At 40.3% G+C, this 20,588-nt stretch overlaps 1 protein-coding gene across 1 annotated transcript; it reads left to right on the top strand.

The window, feature by feature from the left end:
• The first annotated feature begins 348 nt into the window (after positions 1-348).
• hsd17b4 (hydroxysteroid (17-beta) dehydrogenase 4) lies at positions 349-20,370 on the top strand. Its single transcript, XM_028414706.1, has 25 exons — positions 349-507; positions 899-952; positions 1,619-1,726; positions 2,267-2,326; positions 2,467-2,488; positions 2,617-2,663; positions 3,979-4,063; positions 5,918-6,105; positions 7,599-7,690; positions 7,844-7,868; positions 8,003-8,131; positions 10,132-10,244; positions 13,308-13,420; positions 14,058-14,181; positions 14,361-14,412; positions 15,408-15,479; positions 16,390-16,493; positions 16,599-16,664; positions 17,049-17,118; positions 17,190-17,296; positions 17,550-17,636; positions 17,739-17,825; positions 17,958-18,096; positions 18,806-18,933; positions 19,814-20,370. The coding sequence occupies exons 1-25, from the start codon at positions 456-458 to the stop codon at positions 19,901-19,903; spliced, it is 2,214 nt and encodes a 737-aa protein (XP_028270507.1). The 5' UTR covers positions 349-455; the 3' UTR covers positions 19,904-20,370.
• Positions 20,371-20,588: the final 218 nt, after the last annotated feature.

Below are 20,588 nucleotides of genomic sequence, written 5' to 3'. Positions count from 1 at the left end.
TATGCAGCTGCCTATAGATTGCATTACTTATACAGGAAACAATAACCTTATATTACATGACTATTTTTACTTTAATACTTTATACTGTCATATGTAATTATACTATATATATGTACACGTAATAACTACTGTTATATCTACAAATTACACTTGTGTAGATAGTAATAATCTATGTGAACATTATTGTAATATGTTAAACAGAATAAATATGTAGATCCTAATAGACAACATAAATAAACAGAATTAGAAAGTATGAAATCATAAAGTACAGTGTGGAGAAGAAGAAGTCAGCAGTGTGGGAAAAAAACTTGGATTCTGATTGGTTCTTGCAGAGAACGTCCTCTCGTAAATCCGGAAGTGGAATTTGTACCCTGCTGCTGTCTCAGAAAAGCGGTGCTGATCTCCTTGACAGTGTGTCGGTGGTGCTCAGAAACTGACAGTAACATCACACAGCAATGTCTCTGTCTTTCGAGGGAAGAGTCGTGCTTGTCACCGGAGCAGGAGGAGGTAAAAACCCCGCTAGCAAGGATGTCAACAATCGTGACGCTTTATAATGTTAGCTCTGACTGCTAACATGCTAACTACAGAGTTTTCTGTGCCTAATAGACAGCTGTTGCATTAGTCTGCTATCTTTCCGTGTACATGCCACAGACCCAAATGCTTAATATATTGCCAATTGCAAAGTTATTGGGCTTCACTGTACGTATATATATTCTTATCTTTTTCAGTTACAGTGTACAGGCGACCAAAGTGCAGATATTGCACAGCTTTACAGTCAGTCCAGTGAAAGTGTGTGAAAGGGCACACGCAACATCATCACAACTGTGGGTGCCCATGGGGGCGTGTTTATTCTATAAGTCTGCCTAGACCTGCCATTCTTCTCTCCTTCTTTCCACAGGCCTTGGCAGGGAATATGCGCTGGCTTTTGCTGAAAGAGGAGCCTCGGTAGTAGGTAAATAAAAGACAGAACAAATACTGTGGACTTTGTTTTAGTTTGCTTTGTGGATCCAGGGTTTTTAAATGTGAACCACTGTAACCTCTAACCTGTTTTTGGTTTGTCATTGAGAGATGGTCAAGTCAGTTCAAATCTATAGTTTAATATACTTGCTGCTGACTAAGGGTACACACAAATGCAGCAGCAGTGATGTGCATCTGCATGACATGATGGCCTGCAGATTCTTTCTCCTGCAGGACACACTGCTAAAAATGACAGCTAGAGTAGAGGTGCCCTAGTTTTGATTTCATCAGGGATGCACACAAGCACAGTATTACAGCTGCAATAATAAGATACAGATACACACCTTGGATAATCATGACCAAGCTTTCAGTGTCAGAGTAGGTAAAGGAAAAAAGTAGCATTAAGATAAATGAAACCAGAAAATGTCATGAAGAAAGCATGCTGCATTGACCGTCACAGTGATGAGGTTACTTTTTAGTCTATGCATTTGTTGGCATAAACATTTGCCCACCCCCAAAAATAACTTTCCTGCCGTCTGGATTGAACTTAACTCTGGCAAGGAATCGGCTTAGCTACACACTTCTCTTAACCTAATCACTCGTGGAGAATTGCAGAACTCACCCCATTATTGCTAATCTTTTTCTCCTTGTTGCAATAAAGTGAATGACCTTGGGGCAGACACTAAAGGGGGTGGAAAGAGTTCTGCAGCTGCTGATAAGGTGGTGGAGGAGATAAGAGCGAAAGGAGGCAAGGCTGTGGCGAACTATGGTGAGAAGTTTGGACTATCCTTCTTGTCTTAACTTTTTTTTTTCTCCCATCTGTTTTTCTTCCCTGTTTACATTGTAGTATTTAGTTTGAGGAACAGTATTGATTTCTGTCAGTCTGACTCATGCTCACTGATGTAGCTGTTAGCAAATATTGAAGGCCGGTGTATCTCCCTAGCCTTTCCTTCATTTTTGTGCTGCTCACATACGAAAGATGCAGTTACAGAAAAACAAATCGTTGTGTTTCAGTGGTAATTTTGAACATGGCAGATTTGTTTGAGGCGTCCCTTTTATCCACAGTGTATTTAGCAATCGATTAAAATGTCACACATCATTACTCAACACACTGAGAAAATGAGAGAGGCTGCAAATGTCTCTCTTCTCTGTCTGTTGTAATTTTGTAAATGCCAAGTAGAGTGTAATTGGTAGCTCAGACAGTTTGAAAAAACACAGTTTAGTCAAAACATGTAAGTCTTATCTCTTATTCAGTGTGGAATTTTATATATATATATATATTGACCTTGTGTGTCTTGTGTGTGCACAGATTCTGTAGAAGATGGAGAAAAAGTGATCCAAGCAGCTCTGGATGCCTTTGGAAGAATAGGTATGCATTACCTTTGTATGCCAGTCCTGGGGTCATCAGAGTTGATACTTATCCCAAATACTACATTATCATAATTAAATGATTGTCAGCAATGTTTTCACTATAATTCATCAAATCTGGCTCCATGTTCTTTCTTCCAGATGTTCTTGTAAACAATGCCGGGTAAGTCGTTTTTATTAATCGCCCTATTTTTTACCTTAATCACATCATCTGCTCGAACAGTAGCCATTTGGGTGCTGTTATCAAATTACCAAAGCACAACTTTTACATTTCTTTCTTCTCTTTGTTAGGATCCTTCGTGACCGATCATTTGCCAGGACAAGCGATCTGGACTGGGGTAATTCAAAAATTTAATCATTACATTCACTCTCAATATTTATCATCTGATTATATTATTTTTGGCTCCTCTCCATGTTATCTGTAGAAGAATCCTTGAGTTTGTTGTCCCAGTCTCTTTTGTGTATAAACACAGATGGTCTGTGTGGGAGTTTTAAAACCTGTAAGCCGGTTCTGTATGGAATCAGATTTATGTCATCATCAGGCAAAACCTCTCATCTATATCAAAAAGAAGAGTTGGAGAGAAGAATAAAATAAACTTGGGCATCTCACCTCAAAAGTTACACGTCTACTTTTACTGATTGTATACTTGATCAGATCAGACTTCATGTCCTTGCTGTCGCCTTTGTGGTTAAGCGGCTCCTGACTTTTTATTGTAATGGAGTTGCAGGACTTTGCTCAGATTGAAGAAATCATTATAATGAAGCCTGTGTGCCCTTCACACTGGACACAGTTACCTTCTAGAGCTGAACATCAGACTCTGCAGCATCTAAACTTTCTGCTTTTTAAATGTGAATTCATCTGAAGCAGAAATAAAGTTGTGGTGAGGGCAACTGGAGGGTGCTGGCACAGTGCATTTTCCTGACGAGAACTGAAGCCTGTTAGTGCTTCCGAATATTCTGGGGAGGAGTGTATAAAGCTCCATCAGGCATTCAGCGGAATGTTTCCCGAGATGATAAACAAAATAAACTGAACATATAGCATTAGCTCATTGCTTAAAGAGGAAGCAGCAGGATTGTTTGACGACAAACATCACAAAAATAATTGTAGAGCTGTAATCTTTACATCACAGTTTACTGTGGCATTTATTTGTTTTATTGCTTGTAACCATGTTTATTTTTTCCCTTTGACTTAATAAAACTGCCTTTTCTTTGCACCTGGGTATTCCCTTCTGCTGCCAATTTACTTAATGATAGAAGAGCTTGTCCCTGCAGTACTTTTTACTCCAACTGTAAGTCACATATGATTCGATAGGTGGAAAGAGAAAAGAGGTCTTCGGAAACTGCTTGAAAGGGGTGGGCATTTGTAAAAAATACTTCACAAATCATATGATGAACCATTTGTCTAACAGCGTCTGTCACTGTCACTCTGTGCTGTGATCACCAGTGACTGATATCACACCTAAACACATTCTATAACCACACCAGACATTTCATTTCTGTTCTCAAACATGTCCTGTTTGGCTTTTTTTAAATAATCTAATTATCTTGTCCAGATCTCCTTTCGTAACTTGGATCATCCTCACTGTTCTTATCTCAGAAGCCTGTATTGTTGTGTGTTACAACTGCGTCATTCCTCTTACTCTTGTATTTCAGACCTGATTCATAGAGTTCACTTGAGAGGTTCCTTCCTGGTGACTCGGGCTGCCTGGAACCACATGAAAAACCAATCGTTTGGCAGGTAAGAGGCACAGCTAGTAACAGCTACTGACGTGGGTAAGAACTGTGTCATCCTCCTATTACGTGGGAAGGATTTTTTTTTTAGATCCAACAAAGTTACAGTATCCTCAGTAGACATACCAGTGCTGGATTGTAATCAATAAGATTTTAGCATGGTGTGTGGAGTGATTCAGACATCAGCTGCAGTTCTAAAGATACTCAGTGTGGTTTTTATGTGCCCCACTTTAAGTGGGCTCTGGAGGATACGCACCGGTATTTAAAGCATGTCTTCCTTCATATTATCATAGATATGTGCTGACTTCAGTTACATGAAATCCCTTCAGTTACATGTCGAGCACCACTGGTTTCATGGTGTAATATATATAAAAAACTGCACACTAATCAGTAAGGCAGCCAATCTGATGTGATGATATAAACCAAGGTAACTATGCAGCATACAAAGAATGCTGCAAAAGCAGACCATTGCTGAAATTTACCATTGATTCTTCTATCTAGGTTGAAGTAGTAATGTCAATGGAAAAATAGATAAAAAAATCAACAAACCATACCTGCTAGTTCAACTCGAACAGTTGCTTTAACACACTTATGGTGCCATTGTGTAAATATTTTTGTTCTGAGATCACATGGGGCAGGATTTTAAATGTTGTCATTTTAACATTTTTTTCAATGTTATTGATCACTGAATATTTAACCTCAGTCATGAACTGATGATCTGGATAGAATTTTAACACTAAATCTTTAGTAAATTGATTATTCCACAAGCAGCAGCAAGAAGATAATTAAGAAATCATCAGTGCATATTGTGCTGTTTGGACTTGCCAGCAGATCATTGATCACATTTGGACTTGCTCCATGCAGCTAATATTGGTGCTATTGGTGTTTCTTCCTGACAAGTGGACTGTTTGTTTATTAAAAAAGGTTTTTTTTGCACTTGTATTACACAATCTGCTCTGCTCCCATGTTACTGTAGGTAACAGATGCCCTTCACTAGATCACAAAAAACTGTCCTACATTACCGAGGGATGACCTTAGTCCATAAACAGTGAAGCAGAAAGATTCCCAGCTGTGTGGCAAACAATGGGATATAAAGATAATCTTGTGTTTATGTAGGGAGACGAGCAGAATAATCATAGTTATTGATTTTATATAGATATATCTGCAGTGCCTGTGGGCATTTTTAAAATGTAATAATTGTGTACAGTCATCCCAAACTGAAGTTTATGGTGCATTCAAAGGTACAGCAGAAACTCCCCTATATGAAAAGATCAGGTTATATTTTATCATGAGATGCTCTGTAACCACTGAAAGATGTGCTTTTTGTGGCTAATTGCCTTGTAGAGGCAGCACTTATATTTTATCATTGCCAATCCCCTGGTGGCTCAGTTGCAGTGTACAGTGTGAGTGTGCCATGATATGGATCGCTTCTTTCTAATGACCAGAGAGACAGCATGTTTCAGATGTCTCCTGCTGTTAATGTGCTGTCCATGCTTAACCTCATTACTTTTTCTTGACTGAGGTGAACTCTCTACATGAGATCACTGGCGTCTTTGCTGTGTGCACACATGCATTTATTTCTGCATAAATTCTACATGTTCTCAGGGTGGTTCAAATACATTTACAGTGTGTTATTCTGTATCTGTGATACAGTAGTTGTGTGTGTAAATGGGCTAGCATTACATGACTAGGTGCTTACATATGCATACTTCTGTGTGCTTAAGCATGCATGAAAAGTGTGTGCCACTTTGTATGATTGTGTGTGTGTTTGTGTGGGCTGCCTGCATCTCCTATTACTCCATAGCGATGCCTGTCACTTTGCATTAATGCTGACTTGTTGCCTCTGGTTGTCTGTGGCCAGAATCATCATGACGGCCTCAGCTGCAGGGATCTACGGTAACTTCGGCCAGGCCAACTACAGCGCTGCCAAGCTGGGCATGCTGGGACTGGCTAACACCTTGGCGATCGAGGGACGCAAGTACAACATCCACTGCAACACTATTGCTCCTGTTGCTGGGTCACGCCTCACAGAGACCGTCATGCCTCCAGGTAGCTACTGTATATTGCATGCAGGGGGTCTATATAATGCATGTTATGTCTTTCTCACAGGGACTTTTTTTTAATTGTTTTGGGACAGACCAAAATGGGAAAACAAATTTTAACCAAAGCGCCCTCTTCTTTTCAGAGCAGTCACATAATGTAATGCACATGTAATGTTGATTTATAAAATTTGAGGCAACAGCACTCCCGTTTGACATGCAAATTTGTCATCTAATATTCAAGAGCTGTGTTTTCTTTGCTGTTCCAACAGCCTGATGAAATCATGCATCCTGTAAGTGCTTTAAAAGTTACGTGTCAACCCTTGATTTCAACAGGCGACTCTGGCCTCTATATTTTACTGTAGGTGTTAGCTGTGCCTCCAAAGTATTCAGGAAAACGCTACTCTGTATGCTAATGAAACATTTATTTATATCAAGACAGAAGGCAATGCAGCAGAAATATCTCTCAGAACAAGTAATTTATGAGCATAGCTTACTGTATGTTGCTTATAAATATTATATCAGATAAAGACGTTAAACATCAGCCTTGTCACTCACTTAAAAATGTATGTTTTTTGGCATTTCTGGCTTTTGTTGATATTTTCCAACCCAACAAACCTCACATTTGTAAATGTCTGTACATCATGAGCATATTGGGGACGCTCTGTGACTGCAGCTCTGCTGACACGGGTATTAAATGACAAATTAAAGCGCTGCTTTTGTTGCCCTGCCGTGCCGGTCTACAGTAGCATCTGTCACACTGCGCTGCGCCAACTGTCACAGGATGGCCTCACCTTAGTAAGTGACTTCGTTCCATATGTTGGCTTTCACCGACTCAAACTTTTCTAAACAACAAAACTCATCTAAACGCCGGGCGAGTACAGGGAAGGAGAGCGGGGCTTCTGTTTTATCACCGGGCCACAGGATATTTTCAGCACACATATGGCGTCTGGCATTCAATCTTCAACGGTTCATACAGGAAATTAAAAAAGCTTGTGCCATACTTGATTGTTGACTTCATTCCAACATGTTCAGGAACAGCTTATTAGTTTGATGTTCTTTTGTTTTCAACTTTTATGAATATTCATCCAAAAATAACCAGACGAAAGTTGTTTATAGCTCCGTGTTAGGTTGTGTTTGGTGCCATTTGTCCCGCAGGAGATGCACGATTTTAGACTTATTTACTGTTTGTACAAAACAAAATAGGTTTTTCTTTACATATATTTTTAAAAATGAATAGCAAAGGTATTAATGTGTGTTAGCACTGTAGCATAAGGGCATACAGACTGCTTGAAGCCTGCCTCAGAGCTTGCCTAAACAAAGCCTTGAAGCAAGCTTCAAATGCCTGTCTACAAACAAAATATCTGCCTCATTTTATGGCAACCACGCAGAGATTCTGACGGAGGAGTGCTCCTTTGCTCTTTAGTACAGCTGTAGGATAGATGTATTGCAATAAAAAGAAGCTCTGTTGCTTTATTGTATGCTTTTTTTTCTTTTATTTAGATCTGGTGGCATCTCTGAAGCCTGAGTATGTTGCTCCTTTGGTCCTCTGGCTCTGTCATGAGCAATGCCAGGACAACGGAGGACTGTTTGAGGTATACAGAGAAAAAAACAAGTGTACTCTACTGCCTGTAGCCTTGTGGCTAATTTTTCTTTTTCCTCATTTGTCATTGAGAACAATGCTGCACTAACATCCACAAAGATATAGCATTTCTACTAACTTTGCATGTTTCTTTATCTCCTTTCAGGTTGGTGCAGGCTGGATTGGTAAATGTGAGTATTTTTCCCTGAGGAAATGTCTCTATGCATTTATGATATTCATTAGCACGAGTTTCACTTGTACTGTATTGTGTGTGATATTCACTACGCAGTGACCCCTTTTTATTTGTGTGTGTCCATGTGTGCAGTGCGCTGGGAGCGTTCTCAAGGCCATATTGTGAGAAAAAAGAACCAACCCATGACTCCTGAGGCCGTCAGGGACCAGTGGGACAGAATCTGTGATTTCACAGACGCCACCAAGCCTTCTAGTATACAAGGTCAGTAATGTAACGTGCCAGCAACACACTCATGCACGTAATAACCTACAAAATGGGTGCATGTGCCTAAAGAGGTCTATATCCACATGAAAATGTAAAAACACCAATCTAGGATTTTACTGTTTATATATTTTACTTATGTTTTCCAGTGTGTGACACACAGTAATGCGGTGAAGCCGCATGAAAAACCCAGATGGGATGAATAGCGGCTGTTTTAGTGTATAAACTTGTGTTCTGCATGTTTACACTTTAAGATTTTTATAATAATAATAATTTTATTTTTTCTCACATTTTTAGTCCGTCAGTGCCACTGTAATATTAGGTGTTGCGCTTCTATAGAAACAGCACTATCATAAAAAGAGAGTTACATTAGTTATTGATTGACTGATAATTAATTTTGCAGATCGGTAATATAAATAAACTGCAGTGAGTATGGACAACATTTTCCAGGTGTCCGTAGATGTCACCAATCTTGGGGTATCACTTGTTGCTTCCCAGTTGTACTGAGGATTAAATAATAATCCACATTTGAGGAAAGTGGTTTATGCTGAAATAGTGTGGTTTGAAGCTGAGATTTGTTTATATTTTCTGATTTTATTTCACATGATGCAACATTGGTCAGTTTGAAGTTTTGAACAGTGGAGTTGGGCTGAACAAAAAATTAAAAATTTCAAATCTGACGGCAGTAATTGAACGAGCTGGTCAGTGTCATGTTATCTTATTGTCTAACTGAGTCTGTCAGTGACTCTAACAGCTCATGTGGATTGGAGAAAAGAAAACCAGGTGAATTCGATGTGCAGTGTTGTTCTCGAAAGGTTGCACAAAAACAAGGAGGTGGCAAATGTTGGTTATTATTTCACTCCCTGCCTCCCCCTGCTCTTCATGCTCTCAGATGTACATTTGAAGTGAGGGTGGCGGCGTTAACATTAACTGAACGGGGGTGGCGGTCCCACAGGGCGCTAGCTGGTCTCATTAGCATGGCTTTGTAGTGCCTCCTCATTTGTAGCTTATTACGAAGACTTGTTGCTACCTCTGTTTGGTAACTGCCTGCCACTGAGCGATGTTAATGAGTGGCCGTGGTCTTCCTAGTCTCCCTCTGTCTCTGCTCCTCAGCCGTCTCCTTTTGTTTGTGCTGTCTGAATCTGCATTGCTGTTCAAATCCTGTGTTACCTGCATGGATTCTTTTTAAGCTCTATTTTGAGGCAAACTGAGGAAACACAGAGGGGACTCAAAGTCTTAATTATCTAAACATGTGAGAAGGGTTACTGGTGTGTTAACATTCTTTGAAATTTGAATAAACTAATTAACTAAAAAACAACTAATTGTTCTGTTTAACTGTTTAACTACCTGTGTAGCCTAAAATGTTATATATCTGCTTACATTATATGCACTGTATACATTTAGTTGTATAAACTCAATTCCTGATGGCAAGATTTTGTATTTTAGAATTCATTTTATTGCCTTGATCTAATAGAGGTATCTGATACCACTGTTTATCCTAGATGCAACATATGAAGCTAATGGAAGTCTTTAGTTAAGCAAAGTCATAAAAATTGGTAATTTTGTGATGAAACAAATTTTCATTTATAGTTCTAGTCATTAAAGTCTCCACAGAAATGCAAGCAATAGTATTGTTTAGAATTAAACTTTTAAGCCTTTAAGGTGGTTACAAACACAATGCATACACTGAAACCTAAATATAGTTTCACCTCCACTCTATAAACCATCACTGGCTCAGTGGGTATAATGTCAGCAGACCACTGATACCTACTACTGTAGTCAAATGACTGCAGTAGTCAGGTATGTATTTCCTCCTGCTCTGATAGCCAGTGATGTTAACAAGCAAGTCTTTACCCCTTTACCAGTATTTTATTAGTTGGTTATAGTGTTTTTTTATTGTTTAAATTTCAGCATAGAAAAGATGATAAATAAACAGTGTTGAATGATTTCATCTGTCACCTTATTCTCTGGCTTTCGTTGTCTTTGTCACCTTTGTGTAGAGTCTCTGCACTCTGTGGTGAGCGTGCTGTCTCAAGTGGAGTTGGACGAAGACGTTGCTGCAAACCTGACAGCAGCTACAATGTCTACGGCAGAGGGATCAGGGATTAATGCTGTGAGTAGAGGCAGCTATTACTGCCTTTTTTCTTTAGCTTTTGTCAAGTGTTAAAAAGGACTAGTTTGCTCAAAAAGAGTCTGGGAAAAAATCAGAGAGCTCGTTTCATTTTCTCTGGCAGAATACATCTGGTCTTGATCTTAATCAAAGTGATTGTCACTGCTATTTCTGGGTCACAACCGTTTATTTAATATGTTATGAAGTCTGTGCAGAGGATGTGCCACGGAGGCACTAAAAGAACAGTGAATAATATGTCCAAGAGGCTGTGCAATCTGCTGTGATGTCTCAGTCAGTACCAATAGCTACTTCTGTTCGCTAATAGGACACATTCCAGGGAAAAGAAATCTACAATTAACTGCAATCATTTTTAATTTCACCCATCCTCTGCCTGCTGCTTATCTGGGTTCAGGTCACATTAATGTAGTTTTATATCATTAAGAGAGAATTGTCATGTGCTTATGGGAACAACTGAAAATGTGTTTTTCTTTATGCTTTCATCATTAATTACTCTGAAAGTGAAATCTTATTCTATTCTATTTGAATTCAATCAAATCAGAATTTGCCACTGTCGTCGCCCTCCTTCCATCCTTTTTTTTATCCTTTCATCACTGTTACTTCACATGAACTACTGCTGCATCGGTGTTTTTCCTTCCTTATTCTGTCATTCCTCCTACTGAGACCGTGTCTGAAACGGTTGGACGATAATGACTTGTGAAACGCGGAGCTGTAAACTCTGACTGTTTCCAACATGGCAGCTCATGACTCTTTAATACCTCCACACTGTATTTAGCCGGGGCCGATAATAATAACCCTCTCAGCAAGGCTCCTACAACATACATAAGTACTTTGATGTCTCCTGTAAATGCGAAACGGTGACGCACCAGACATATGCCCGCTCAGATTAGTTCTTAAACTGTGAAGTACAAAAGATGTCGGAGCACAACGGAGCGCTGACGCGTCCCTGGATAGGTGCTCCTTCACTTTATTGTGTTCCCTATCAGTGCATCTCAGAAAGTGAACTAGTTACAGCTCACATATGGCTGAGGTGCTTAAATAAAACATTAAGCCACAAGTAGAATTACATCACATGAAATAGTTATCCACAGAAGCAGCCACCATCTTCTGCTGAGCTCGATCTGTTGTGCAGTAGTCAGGCAACAATAACAGATATTTATAGCATTCCTCAAAACATGACTGTCTAAATTCTCCAGATATTTTACATTAAAATAGCTCATTACACAAACAAAGCGGCGTGCGTGAAGCGGAATAAAATGTGTTGAAGTGTGAAACTTGTCTTTCTGCATGAAAATTCTCCTCTTTCACTTCTCGTGAGACATTAACAGCACGCCCACCAGCCTGGTTCAATAATATCATGATTCAGTACCAAAAATGTTAAATGATGTGCGCTCAGTCTGGAATATCACTGCTCTTCTGTGTGTGTGGTTGTCTGCATGCGAGATTTGGAATAGAGTCACACTGTAGCCTCAAGACAAACATCAACATTGTGTCCTGAGCTGACTTGGCTCTGTGCTCTGCTCTGCTGTGTGTGTGTGTGTGTGTGTGTGTGTGTGTGTGTGTGTGTGTGTATTTTCTGTTGCCGTAGTACTACACACACATGCTCTGTTAGTTGTGTTTGTGTGTGTGTCTCTGTCCTTGCTGTGGTCTGTGGTTGATGTATTGCTTGAGCTGTGCCACGCTGTGCCTGTACTGTCTTCTCTTCTGTCTGATTGTCCTGAATGTTGTATGATTACATAAAGAACACAGTGGTGGTTTTTCTGTTTTTGGTGGTTTTCTAATTCAAAATGGAGTCTCTAAAAATGGATCAATGCCTTTCTAAAACAATAAGTGAATAACATTTTATCTGGATAAATCCCCAAAGTAACTGACTTACACCTACACGCACCCGCACTGCTTTTTATTCCGGCTCCTCGGCTGTAGCTGTAATCTCTATCTGGATGGGAGCATATCATATTAAATCCTCTCTTGGTATGATTCTAAAAACATGATATGTCCTCCCTCTGCATTCAGATGCAGTTTTAATTAAAAATAGGCCTCCAGAGGCTTTATGAATTTTTGACCAGTGAAGAAGGGATATTATGCAGAATATGAATGACATCCATATTGTTTGGAACAATGGCTCAGCTCACTGGTTGTTAGTATGAGAAATTAGCAGCTGCAGAACTACTGTCTTTTAACGACATTGTTTAGGATTTAAGCCATGTGGTGAATTAACTTGCAGTAAATCTACAGAACTAACTTCATTATATTAGCTTGACATAAAAAATGTATAGGAATAACCCCAAACACTGCTGTTCCTATTACAACAGTGACCCTGATCGCACTGTGCGGTTAAGGCGGAAAGATCAAAAGGTAAATAAATATTATATAACTGTAGAATCGTGTGTTAATTAGAAGCATGGTGTTTGCTTCATAATTAGTGTTGATTGAGCAGGTTTCTCCTGTTTCAGTAGGAGGTCTGATGGAAGATGAATGAGCAGTCTGAGTCTGGAATTATTCGCTGGACCACCACAGGCCAGGATTAATGAGAGTTTTAAAACATTTACAATACAGCTGTGGGCTCCACCTTACTGGGCTTTAAAGGGCATCTGCGGCTTTGTGTTGTTACCACTTGATTACTGCAATGTTCTCCCTGGGAGTTCCAGCTCCATTTTCTGACTGCCTGTTAAAATCGAACGCCGCTCAGCTCGTGGCCTCCCTGAGCTGGCCACCAGTCAAGATCAGGACCCGCTTTAAAGCTGATAAAAGCTGATCGTTTACAAAGCTCTCCCTGGTACGGCCCAGGAGTACATTTCTGAACTGCTGAATCCTCTGATCTCTGAGAGATGCCACAGGTCTACTAACTAAACTAATGACTGCTGATCACAGATTCAATGGAGAAGCCAAGGAGAAGCTTCTTAAAGACTAATTTTACATTTAGTTTAGTTTTGACTCACTGTTTATTTAGATATTCATAGGTGAGCTGAATGTCTCCTCTCCTCTCCTCTCCTCTCCTCTCCTCTCCTCTCCTCTCCTCTCCTCTCCTCTCCTCTCCTCTCCTCTCAGGCTGAAGCCGTGGGACAAAAACTTCCACCAACCACGTTCAGCTTCACCCACACACAGTGTATCCTCTATGCACTGGGAGTCGGCATGTCTACCAAGGACCCAGATCATCTGAGGTGTGTACAATATATTGTTGGATGATCATTATAAGGTCATTCTGTGTAAAATCATTCAGGACTGCCGGGCGTCCCCCTCAGATATTTTTCAAAAAAATTCACTGATGTATGCAGCTAACACCAGATTTCTACATGCATCAGAGGCCGCGCAGTAAAAGCTTAAACTTGGCTGAAAGCAAATCGACCAGAAACTAAGAAAAAAAATGAAATTTCAAAGAGCTGTATTTTGCAAACGGTTACACTTACAGACCTAAAACTCTGGATTTCTCCATAATATTGATAGATGTACATCAGTGGATTTTTTTTTTTTTTAATATCTGAGGGGTTATCTGACTGCCTGAAGCTGGATGACCCTCGATCAAAGAAACAACATTCATACCTCGTCTTTCTACATTTACTTTCATACTGTCTGAAACTAAGAGAAAATATAAATTATGTCTCAAATGGCCTTTCATGGATTATCACTGCTTCAGTCATGATTACTTTTAAATTGACCCTGCATGGGGAAAGCACTGGAATGCATCCATGCTGACACACACACACACGCCTGTGCAGCCATCTGTGCTGTTATTTTTACTTGTAAAGTATTCCTCCGAAAGCTTTTTCACACTTCACTAACACTTGCATTTGAATGTAGGTTCCTGTATGAAGGCCATCAGGACTTCGGCTGCCTCCCCACCTTCGGGGTCATTCCCTCGCAGGCAGCCATGATGGAGGGGGGGCTGAGCGCAGTGCCTGGACTCAACATAGATTTTACACAGGTTAGAAAAACATGCCCAACAGTGTCAGTGTGTGATCTATGCAACTTGTACATATGCACATTTGTATCCATATGCTATATTTCACACAGCCTTGCACACACTGGTACACACATTCCTTATGCTGATGAGGCTTTAAGATGTCGATTATATATTACAGCTGTTGTTATGTTTGGTGGCAGGTACTTCATGGGGAGCATTATCTGGAGCTTTTCAAACCTCTGCCAACCTCAGGTACTTTCTCCATGAGATCAGGGATCATTGTTTTGAGTCAGCAGACACATTGTTTCATAAAATATGTATGGTGGTCAAGAGAGAAACAAGGTGTTGGTCCTGTTAAAAGACTAACATGGATGTAACATTGGCACATTTTAATCCAGAACAGCAGATAAAACATTAAAATAATTTGATAGTTAAACATTTTTTATGATGACCCACAACTCTATTGACATCTGGCTAGGCTAGAACTGCTGCTCCCAAACATTGATAGCAGCCAGTTGAGGTGGTTTGGGGACCTTTGTGCGGCACCCTTTAGAGGTTAGCGCACCAGAGGCTGATCCAGGTGCTCACTGGAGAGTATTCGGTGGGACGTTGGACATCTGTACATCATATATGTATCAGCCTGCAATTACAGTTAGATTTCACATAATAAATATGCAATAAATACTGTTGCAGAGGATATTTTACAATGGTCTGTTACTCTTTATAACATCATAAATGGGATCTGGGGTTTATTTAATAGTTTACACCTTTTTTTTTTACCTCTTCAGACATGGTTTCTAACTCTGTTTGATTATATATATATATCCCAAAAGAGTGATCCAACCCTCTGCCTCTTACCATTATTGTATTACCATTACATTCAGGTCACAGAGCTCGTGTTTTATTTTTCTAGAAGATGAATCCCTGACAACCTATCAGAAGCCCAGAGCAGAAGGTCGTTTAAAAACACCGACTGCAGGTTTTTGATGATATTTCAGGAATCCTTAGAGATTCCTGTAACCTTGTCTGCTCTATATACTTTTCTCTGCTGCATTATAATAGGTGTAAATCCATCCTAACCCAGCATTCTGTTAATTATAAGGATTTGGGAACGTGATGAATCTTTATACTGGGACAGATCGGACCATTTTGTCCTGATAGTTTACGTGAGCAGTTAGGCTGTTAATACTCACTAAGATTGTTTAAAAGTACAAAGTAAACGTGTAACCAAAAGAAAAACTTTTCAGGAACTCTGACCTCTGAGGCCACCGTGGTGGACGTGTTGGACAAAGGATCCGGTGCCATCATCCTTTTGGATGGTGAGGAACATATTGTGTATTTATTCCATATGCATATTTGTTGTAATGTGTCTTTTCCTGAAAGTCATGTCGCAGGCTGAATTAATAAGAGTTCATTTACAGCCCGTGTCTGTAGGGACAGAAAAAATAATGGCCTGAGAACGCTCATATTTTTGTTTGACAATTCCTCAGAGATGGATGATATTAGAAGCGCTATGATCTATAATTATTCCAAGTTAAAACAAATACCAAGGGGACCTGAGCTTCCCCCGAGCATGCACACAGGAGAAGTTTCTTTTTTACACACTGAGATTGTGGGTAAGACGGAACATTCAGCACCACGTCCTGCAGAAGAAAGCTCTGCCTTTATGCCTGGTTATATTTTGAATTGACTTAATGAAGTTAACTAGGCAGCACATTGGCTGCAAAGTGGATCTGGTTTCTTTCTGTCAGCTGGTAATTGTTTCTTCACATTAAGCTTCCGTGTGGCTGTTCTCTCCTGCTCTGACTGCTGAGTTAGTGGCTTAAAGTTCATAAAAATAAACTAGTATAGGTGATTCTAATGTATTTAAATTGTAAAGTATATACTTCACTTGACATAAGGTATGATTCTGAACCTATTCTATCTTTGTTACTCCTTTTAACTTATCATAATTACACTACAGATATGGATATTACCCTATTATAGCAGATAAGCATGCGTTGTCGTGTAAGTTTTCATTTATTGTTTATTGTCCTTGAGGCCTAACCTCTTTTCTGGGTAAGAAAAATAATAAAAAAACGTAAAACTTTTTATGACTTTTTATGGACTAATATGTCAATATGTGCTTATAAAACTGTGCCCCGCTTCTGCTTGTCACAATTGTGATATTGCAGCGTAATAATGGTGCATTAAACTGCCATGAAATGGCACATTTGTGCCTCTTTCCAGTGAACACCTACAGCGGCGGTGAACTGGTGTGCTACAACCAGTTTTCAGTGTTTGTGGTCGGAGCTGGAGGCTTCGGAGGAAAGCGAACGTCTGAGAAGGCCAAAGTACGTTCTCCATGTTCGAGTTGTTGTTTTATCAAAACGGACAAGAATAAGACATCGCCACTATTTGTTGCCTCAGATTTGATTTTTTTTCTTCCCTCCTCCCAGGCTCCTCTGCCTCCTCCTAAACGAGCACCAGATGCTGTGATGATTGATTCAACCACGAGAGACCAAGTAAGTGTGTCTGTGTGGGTTTTGCTGCGGAATAAATCGGCTGCGCTGATAATACGTGGGTGAAAATAGGACATATTGTTTTTGTGCTTCTAAAATAATCATAAAGTTTTAGACACAGTGTTGAACAAGGTCTCAGAAGAAAAGAATGCTGACTGTGTGACGCTGCAGAAAGTAAAAAAAGAGGGGGGAATAAAAACTGAATCCCCTAAGCCATTTAAATGACTGCAACTATAACACTTCAAAGACATTCTCATTTTAGGTATCTATGCTATAATTATCATTATTCATGATAATTTAATTTTTTCCCACGACTGTGTATGAGAAGTTCAGGGGTTTATGAATTAGATATAGATCTAAACAATGTCTTCCCCCCTGCGGTCACAGGCAGCCTTGTACCGTTTGTGTGGAGACTGGAACCCTCTTCATATAGACCCCAGCTTTGCTGCTATGGGAGGTGAGCATGGATGGATGTGAAGCAGGTTAAACTTGTGGAACACCATGTATTTAAACATGCTCCTTGTTCAGGCTTCAAGACTCCCATCCTGCACGGCTTGTGCTCATTCGGCTTCGCTGCGAGACACGTCCTCAAGCAGTACGCCGACAACGACCCTTCCAGGTTCAAAGCTATCAAGGTGAGCGCTACGTGGACCTCCTCAGGGTCTCGTGTAAGAACATCTCATCAAGTTTTTGGCACTTGACCATTAGCTTCATGGTTGTTTTTTTGTCATCCATGTTTTTATGTCTTCATCCACTGATTTATAGCTTTTTACTCTTTTTTGTGATCCAGCTCGTAATTGGGTGGATCTGTAGTTCATGGAAAAGACTAAGGAATTATTGGCTTAAATTAGAGAGACAGATTAAACAGTTTATCCATCTGCTCCTCAGGTCCGCTTCATGAAGCCTGTGTTGCCGGGTGAGTCGCTGCAGACTGAGATGTGGAAAGAAGGCAGCAGAGTTCACATCCAGTGTAAAGTGAGTATCACAGTGCTGCAAATGTGATCACTCCTCTCAGAGCTGCTCTCTCTCCTTTAGCTTCTGGGTGTGTTTATGTGTTCGCTCGTCTCTTTAACACAGGTGAAGGAGACGGGCGCTGTTGTGCTGGCTGGAGCCTATGTGGATTTACACGGAGCGTCAGATAACTCTCCAGAAATTCTCACTCAGGTCTGTGAGAGGGGAAAAAAAGCTCCATTTTAATTAGTCACCTTCATTTCACCCTTCATTTGTTTTAGTACAGGAGCACAACAGAATTAATTTGTACTTGAAAAAAATACAGGAAATTCTACTTGTGTGCAGGGAGGAGACATTCAGAGTGAGCTGGTGTTTGCAGAGATCGGCCGTCGGATGACAGACTTGGGCTCAGAGCTGGTGAAGAAGGTGAACGCGGTGTTCGGCTGGGAGATCACAAAGGACGGCAAAAACGTTGCACAGTGGAGTGAGTGTCCAGAATGCTTTACAAACCTTTTACAAGCACGGGTTAGTTCTGATTTTCACGCAGAAGGGAAATTATTTTTGCAGCATTAAAAAAGCAGCAGCAGTGAAGGTGTTAATGTGTTGCTGCTGCTGTACTGTACATGCTGTATTAAACATAACAAAAGGTCAATGTGATAAAAGAAGGAAAGCAGCATCAAGAAGAGCATGTGTAAGATAAATGATGCAGGGAGGCACGATGCAGTTTGTCATAAATAATACAAATATAAAGTATTAAGAACATTTATGATGCACATTGAATATACATGATGCAGCTTCTGGAGACTTCTGTCTGTGTAAATCCTCCACACACACCCAACATATTTTAAATGTGCTCATGTCTGATGTAAGGCTGGGTGTTTTAACATGGAAAAGTCAATTCATGTTGTGTTGAAGAACACCTGAAAGCAGAGATCGTGGCCATAAACTTATTCGTGTTAGTCGTGTTCCCAAACTATGAGACCATACTTATAGGTGTCGCCACCAGAGGAGTCGCCCCCTGCTGGCCTTTGGACAGAATGAGGGTTTAAGACACTTCCATGCCCAGAGCTATTGTTAACTTAATAATATTAAAACATTATGTGTTGCTAAACATAAGCAAGTCTTTCTTGGTGAGAACAGAAGCATCGTGTATGTATTTGTCATTCGCTTGTTCTCCTGCCGTCCTTCTGCAGCCATTGATCTGAAGAACGGCAGCGGCTCCCTGCACAAAGGACCTTACAGCGGAAAGGCAGACGTGACCATCACGGTGTCAGATGAAGACTTCATGGAGGTGGTTCAGGGGAAGCTCAACCCTCAGAAGGTGACATTTACGATCAGTCCTATGTGCTGTGTGGTGCATGTTTATTTCCTTTAAAGCTTTTTCTGTTCACATAAGAGAACGCTACAGCTCAAAGTGTCCTTTAATAATGCAGTTTTTGTACAACTGTGGCTTCATATGTTAAATACTGTCGTCTTTATGATGTTGAAATCACTCTGTGTACATTTTAATTAAAGTGAAAGTGCCTTTGGGGAGCCCTTCAATCTGGAATGACTTCTCCCTTGATCTCGTCATGTCGGATAAAAAATGGAAGCAATGATCTATCAGACCAAGTTCAGAAAGCACTCAGTGGCTGTAATCAATCGACACTGCTTGTTATGTCTGGAGCATCTCATCTGTCACCGGGAGTGGCCATCACTGAGAAGAATTTATATGCTTCCTGTAGCGCTCGGTATTGATCTGAGGCCTGTGTGTGTGTGTGTGTGTGTGTGCCGGAGATCCCTCAGGCGGGGTCTTTTCCCGTCTTCCCACTGATGAAAGGAGCATCTGAGGAAAGATTAGTGGCTGCAGTTGAAACAGATGCTGCTAACTGTCATTCAGGTTCATCACAACCCCGTCATGTGATTGATTTTTTTTTTGTTTATATAATTGCAGAGGAAAGCCGTGCTCATCATCTATAGTCCACTCCACTTGGTGAAGGGACTTCCTGCTGCACACTCAGCCCTCATGAATATGAATATTCTGTCACTGGTCTGCTGCCAGAGCACCAGCGCTCACATGCTCCCTTCTGCTCCAGACTGAGCTTGTTGCTTTTTCACTTGTGTGAGCTGCAGGAGTCTCGGCCGTTTTGAAAAAGGGACTTTATGCTTCCTTAGGGGGAAAAAAAAAAACTGACTCGAGTGTGTGTTTGGTGTTTTTCTAGGCATTTTTTGCTGGCAAGCTGAAGGTTAGAGGGAACATCATGCTGAGTCAGAAACTGGAGGTCATCCTGAAGGACTACGCCAAGCTGTGAGCACCTCGGCCAGCCAATCAGGGACTTCAGGAACTAACCAGCCCTCTCCTTCTGTCTGCTGTTCTTGTGTACGTACTTACATGGTTTAACTCTTAGGAGAAGTGCAGTAACATTAGTGAATTCTCTCACATAAATTAACTCTTACTGTGAGACATTACCCTTATGATATCACATGCAAATAGGCTGATGGCATCAGGAGGAAGAGTAATTAGTAGCTGGTTAATTTACACACGTGCCTCTGACAGTTGTGTCATATGATCCGAACCATTCTTTAAATGTCAGTCTGTCACCGATTGGTTAATCAGAAAGTGTTTTGTATGATTCTGTAATCCACACAAAGTGTATAATAATGTAGACTTCCTGAAAAATAATGATTTACTTTGTAATGAAATTCAGTTTGTTCTCTACCATTAAAAAAAAAATCATCCTTCATAATAAAATAAAAAGTCTTTCAGAATAAAAGCTCATTTCTGTCCACTATCTTTTTTTTCATAATTTTTAAAAGATAAAGATGATTAAATTGCACTGGTTATCAGTGGTCCTTGAATGTAGGGCTCATCTATGACCACCAGCTGATCTGCAGGTTCAAGTGCAAAGTAAAAGGATATAAATACAAGCAGTACGTGGCCTATTTTTTGTCTCTGTCTAGCCATGACTGTTGCTTTCATAGTTTCAAATGAAAATG

The sequence above is a fragment of the Parambassis ranga genome, chromosome 9 (genome assembly GCF_900634625.1).
Source record: "Parambassis ranga chromosome 9, fParRan2.1, whole genome shotgun sequence".
Classification (NCBI taxonomy): Eukaryota; Metazoa; Chordata; class Actinopteri; family Ambassidae; genus Parambassis; species Parambassis ranga.
This window is presented reverse-complemented; position numbering and strand designations above follow the sequence as displayed.

What these genes read in the sequence shown, in the direction of transcription:
- hsd17b4 (XM_028414706.1), top strand. Translation starts at nt 456, where the DNA reads ATGTCTCTGTCTTTCGAGGGAAGAGTCGTGCTTGTCACCGGAGCAGGA. An exon ending in GACAAGCGATCTGGACTGGG is followed by an intron (nt 2,664 to 3,978) that starts GTAATTCAAAAA and finishes CTTGTATTTCAG; the next exon opens with ACCTGATTCATAGAGTTCAC. An exon ending in CTCCAGAAATTCTCACTCAG is followed by an intron (nt 17,826 to 17,957) that starts GTCTGTGAGAGG and finishes ACTTGTGTGCAG; the next exon opens with GGAGGAGACATTCAGAGTGA.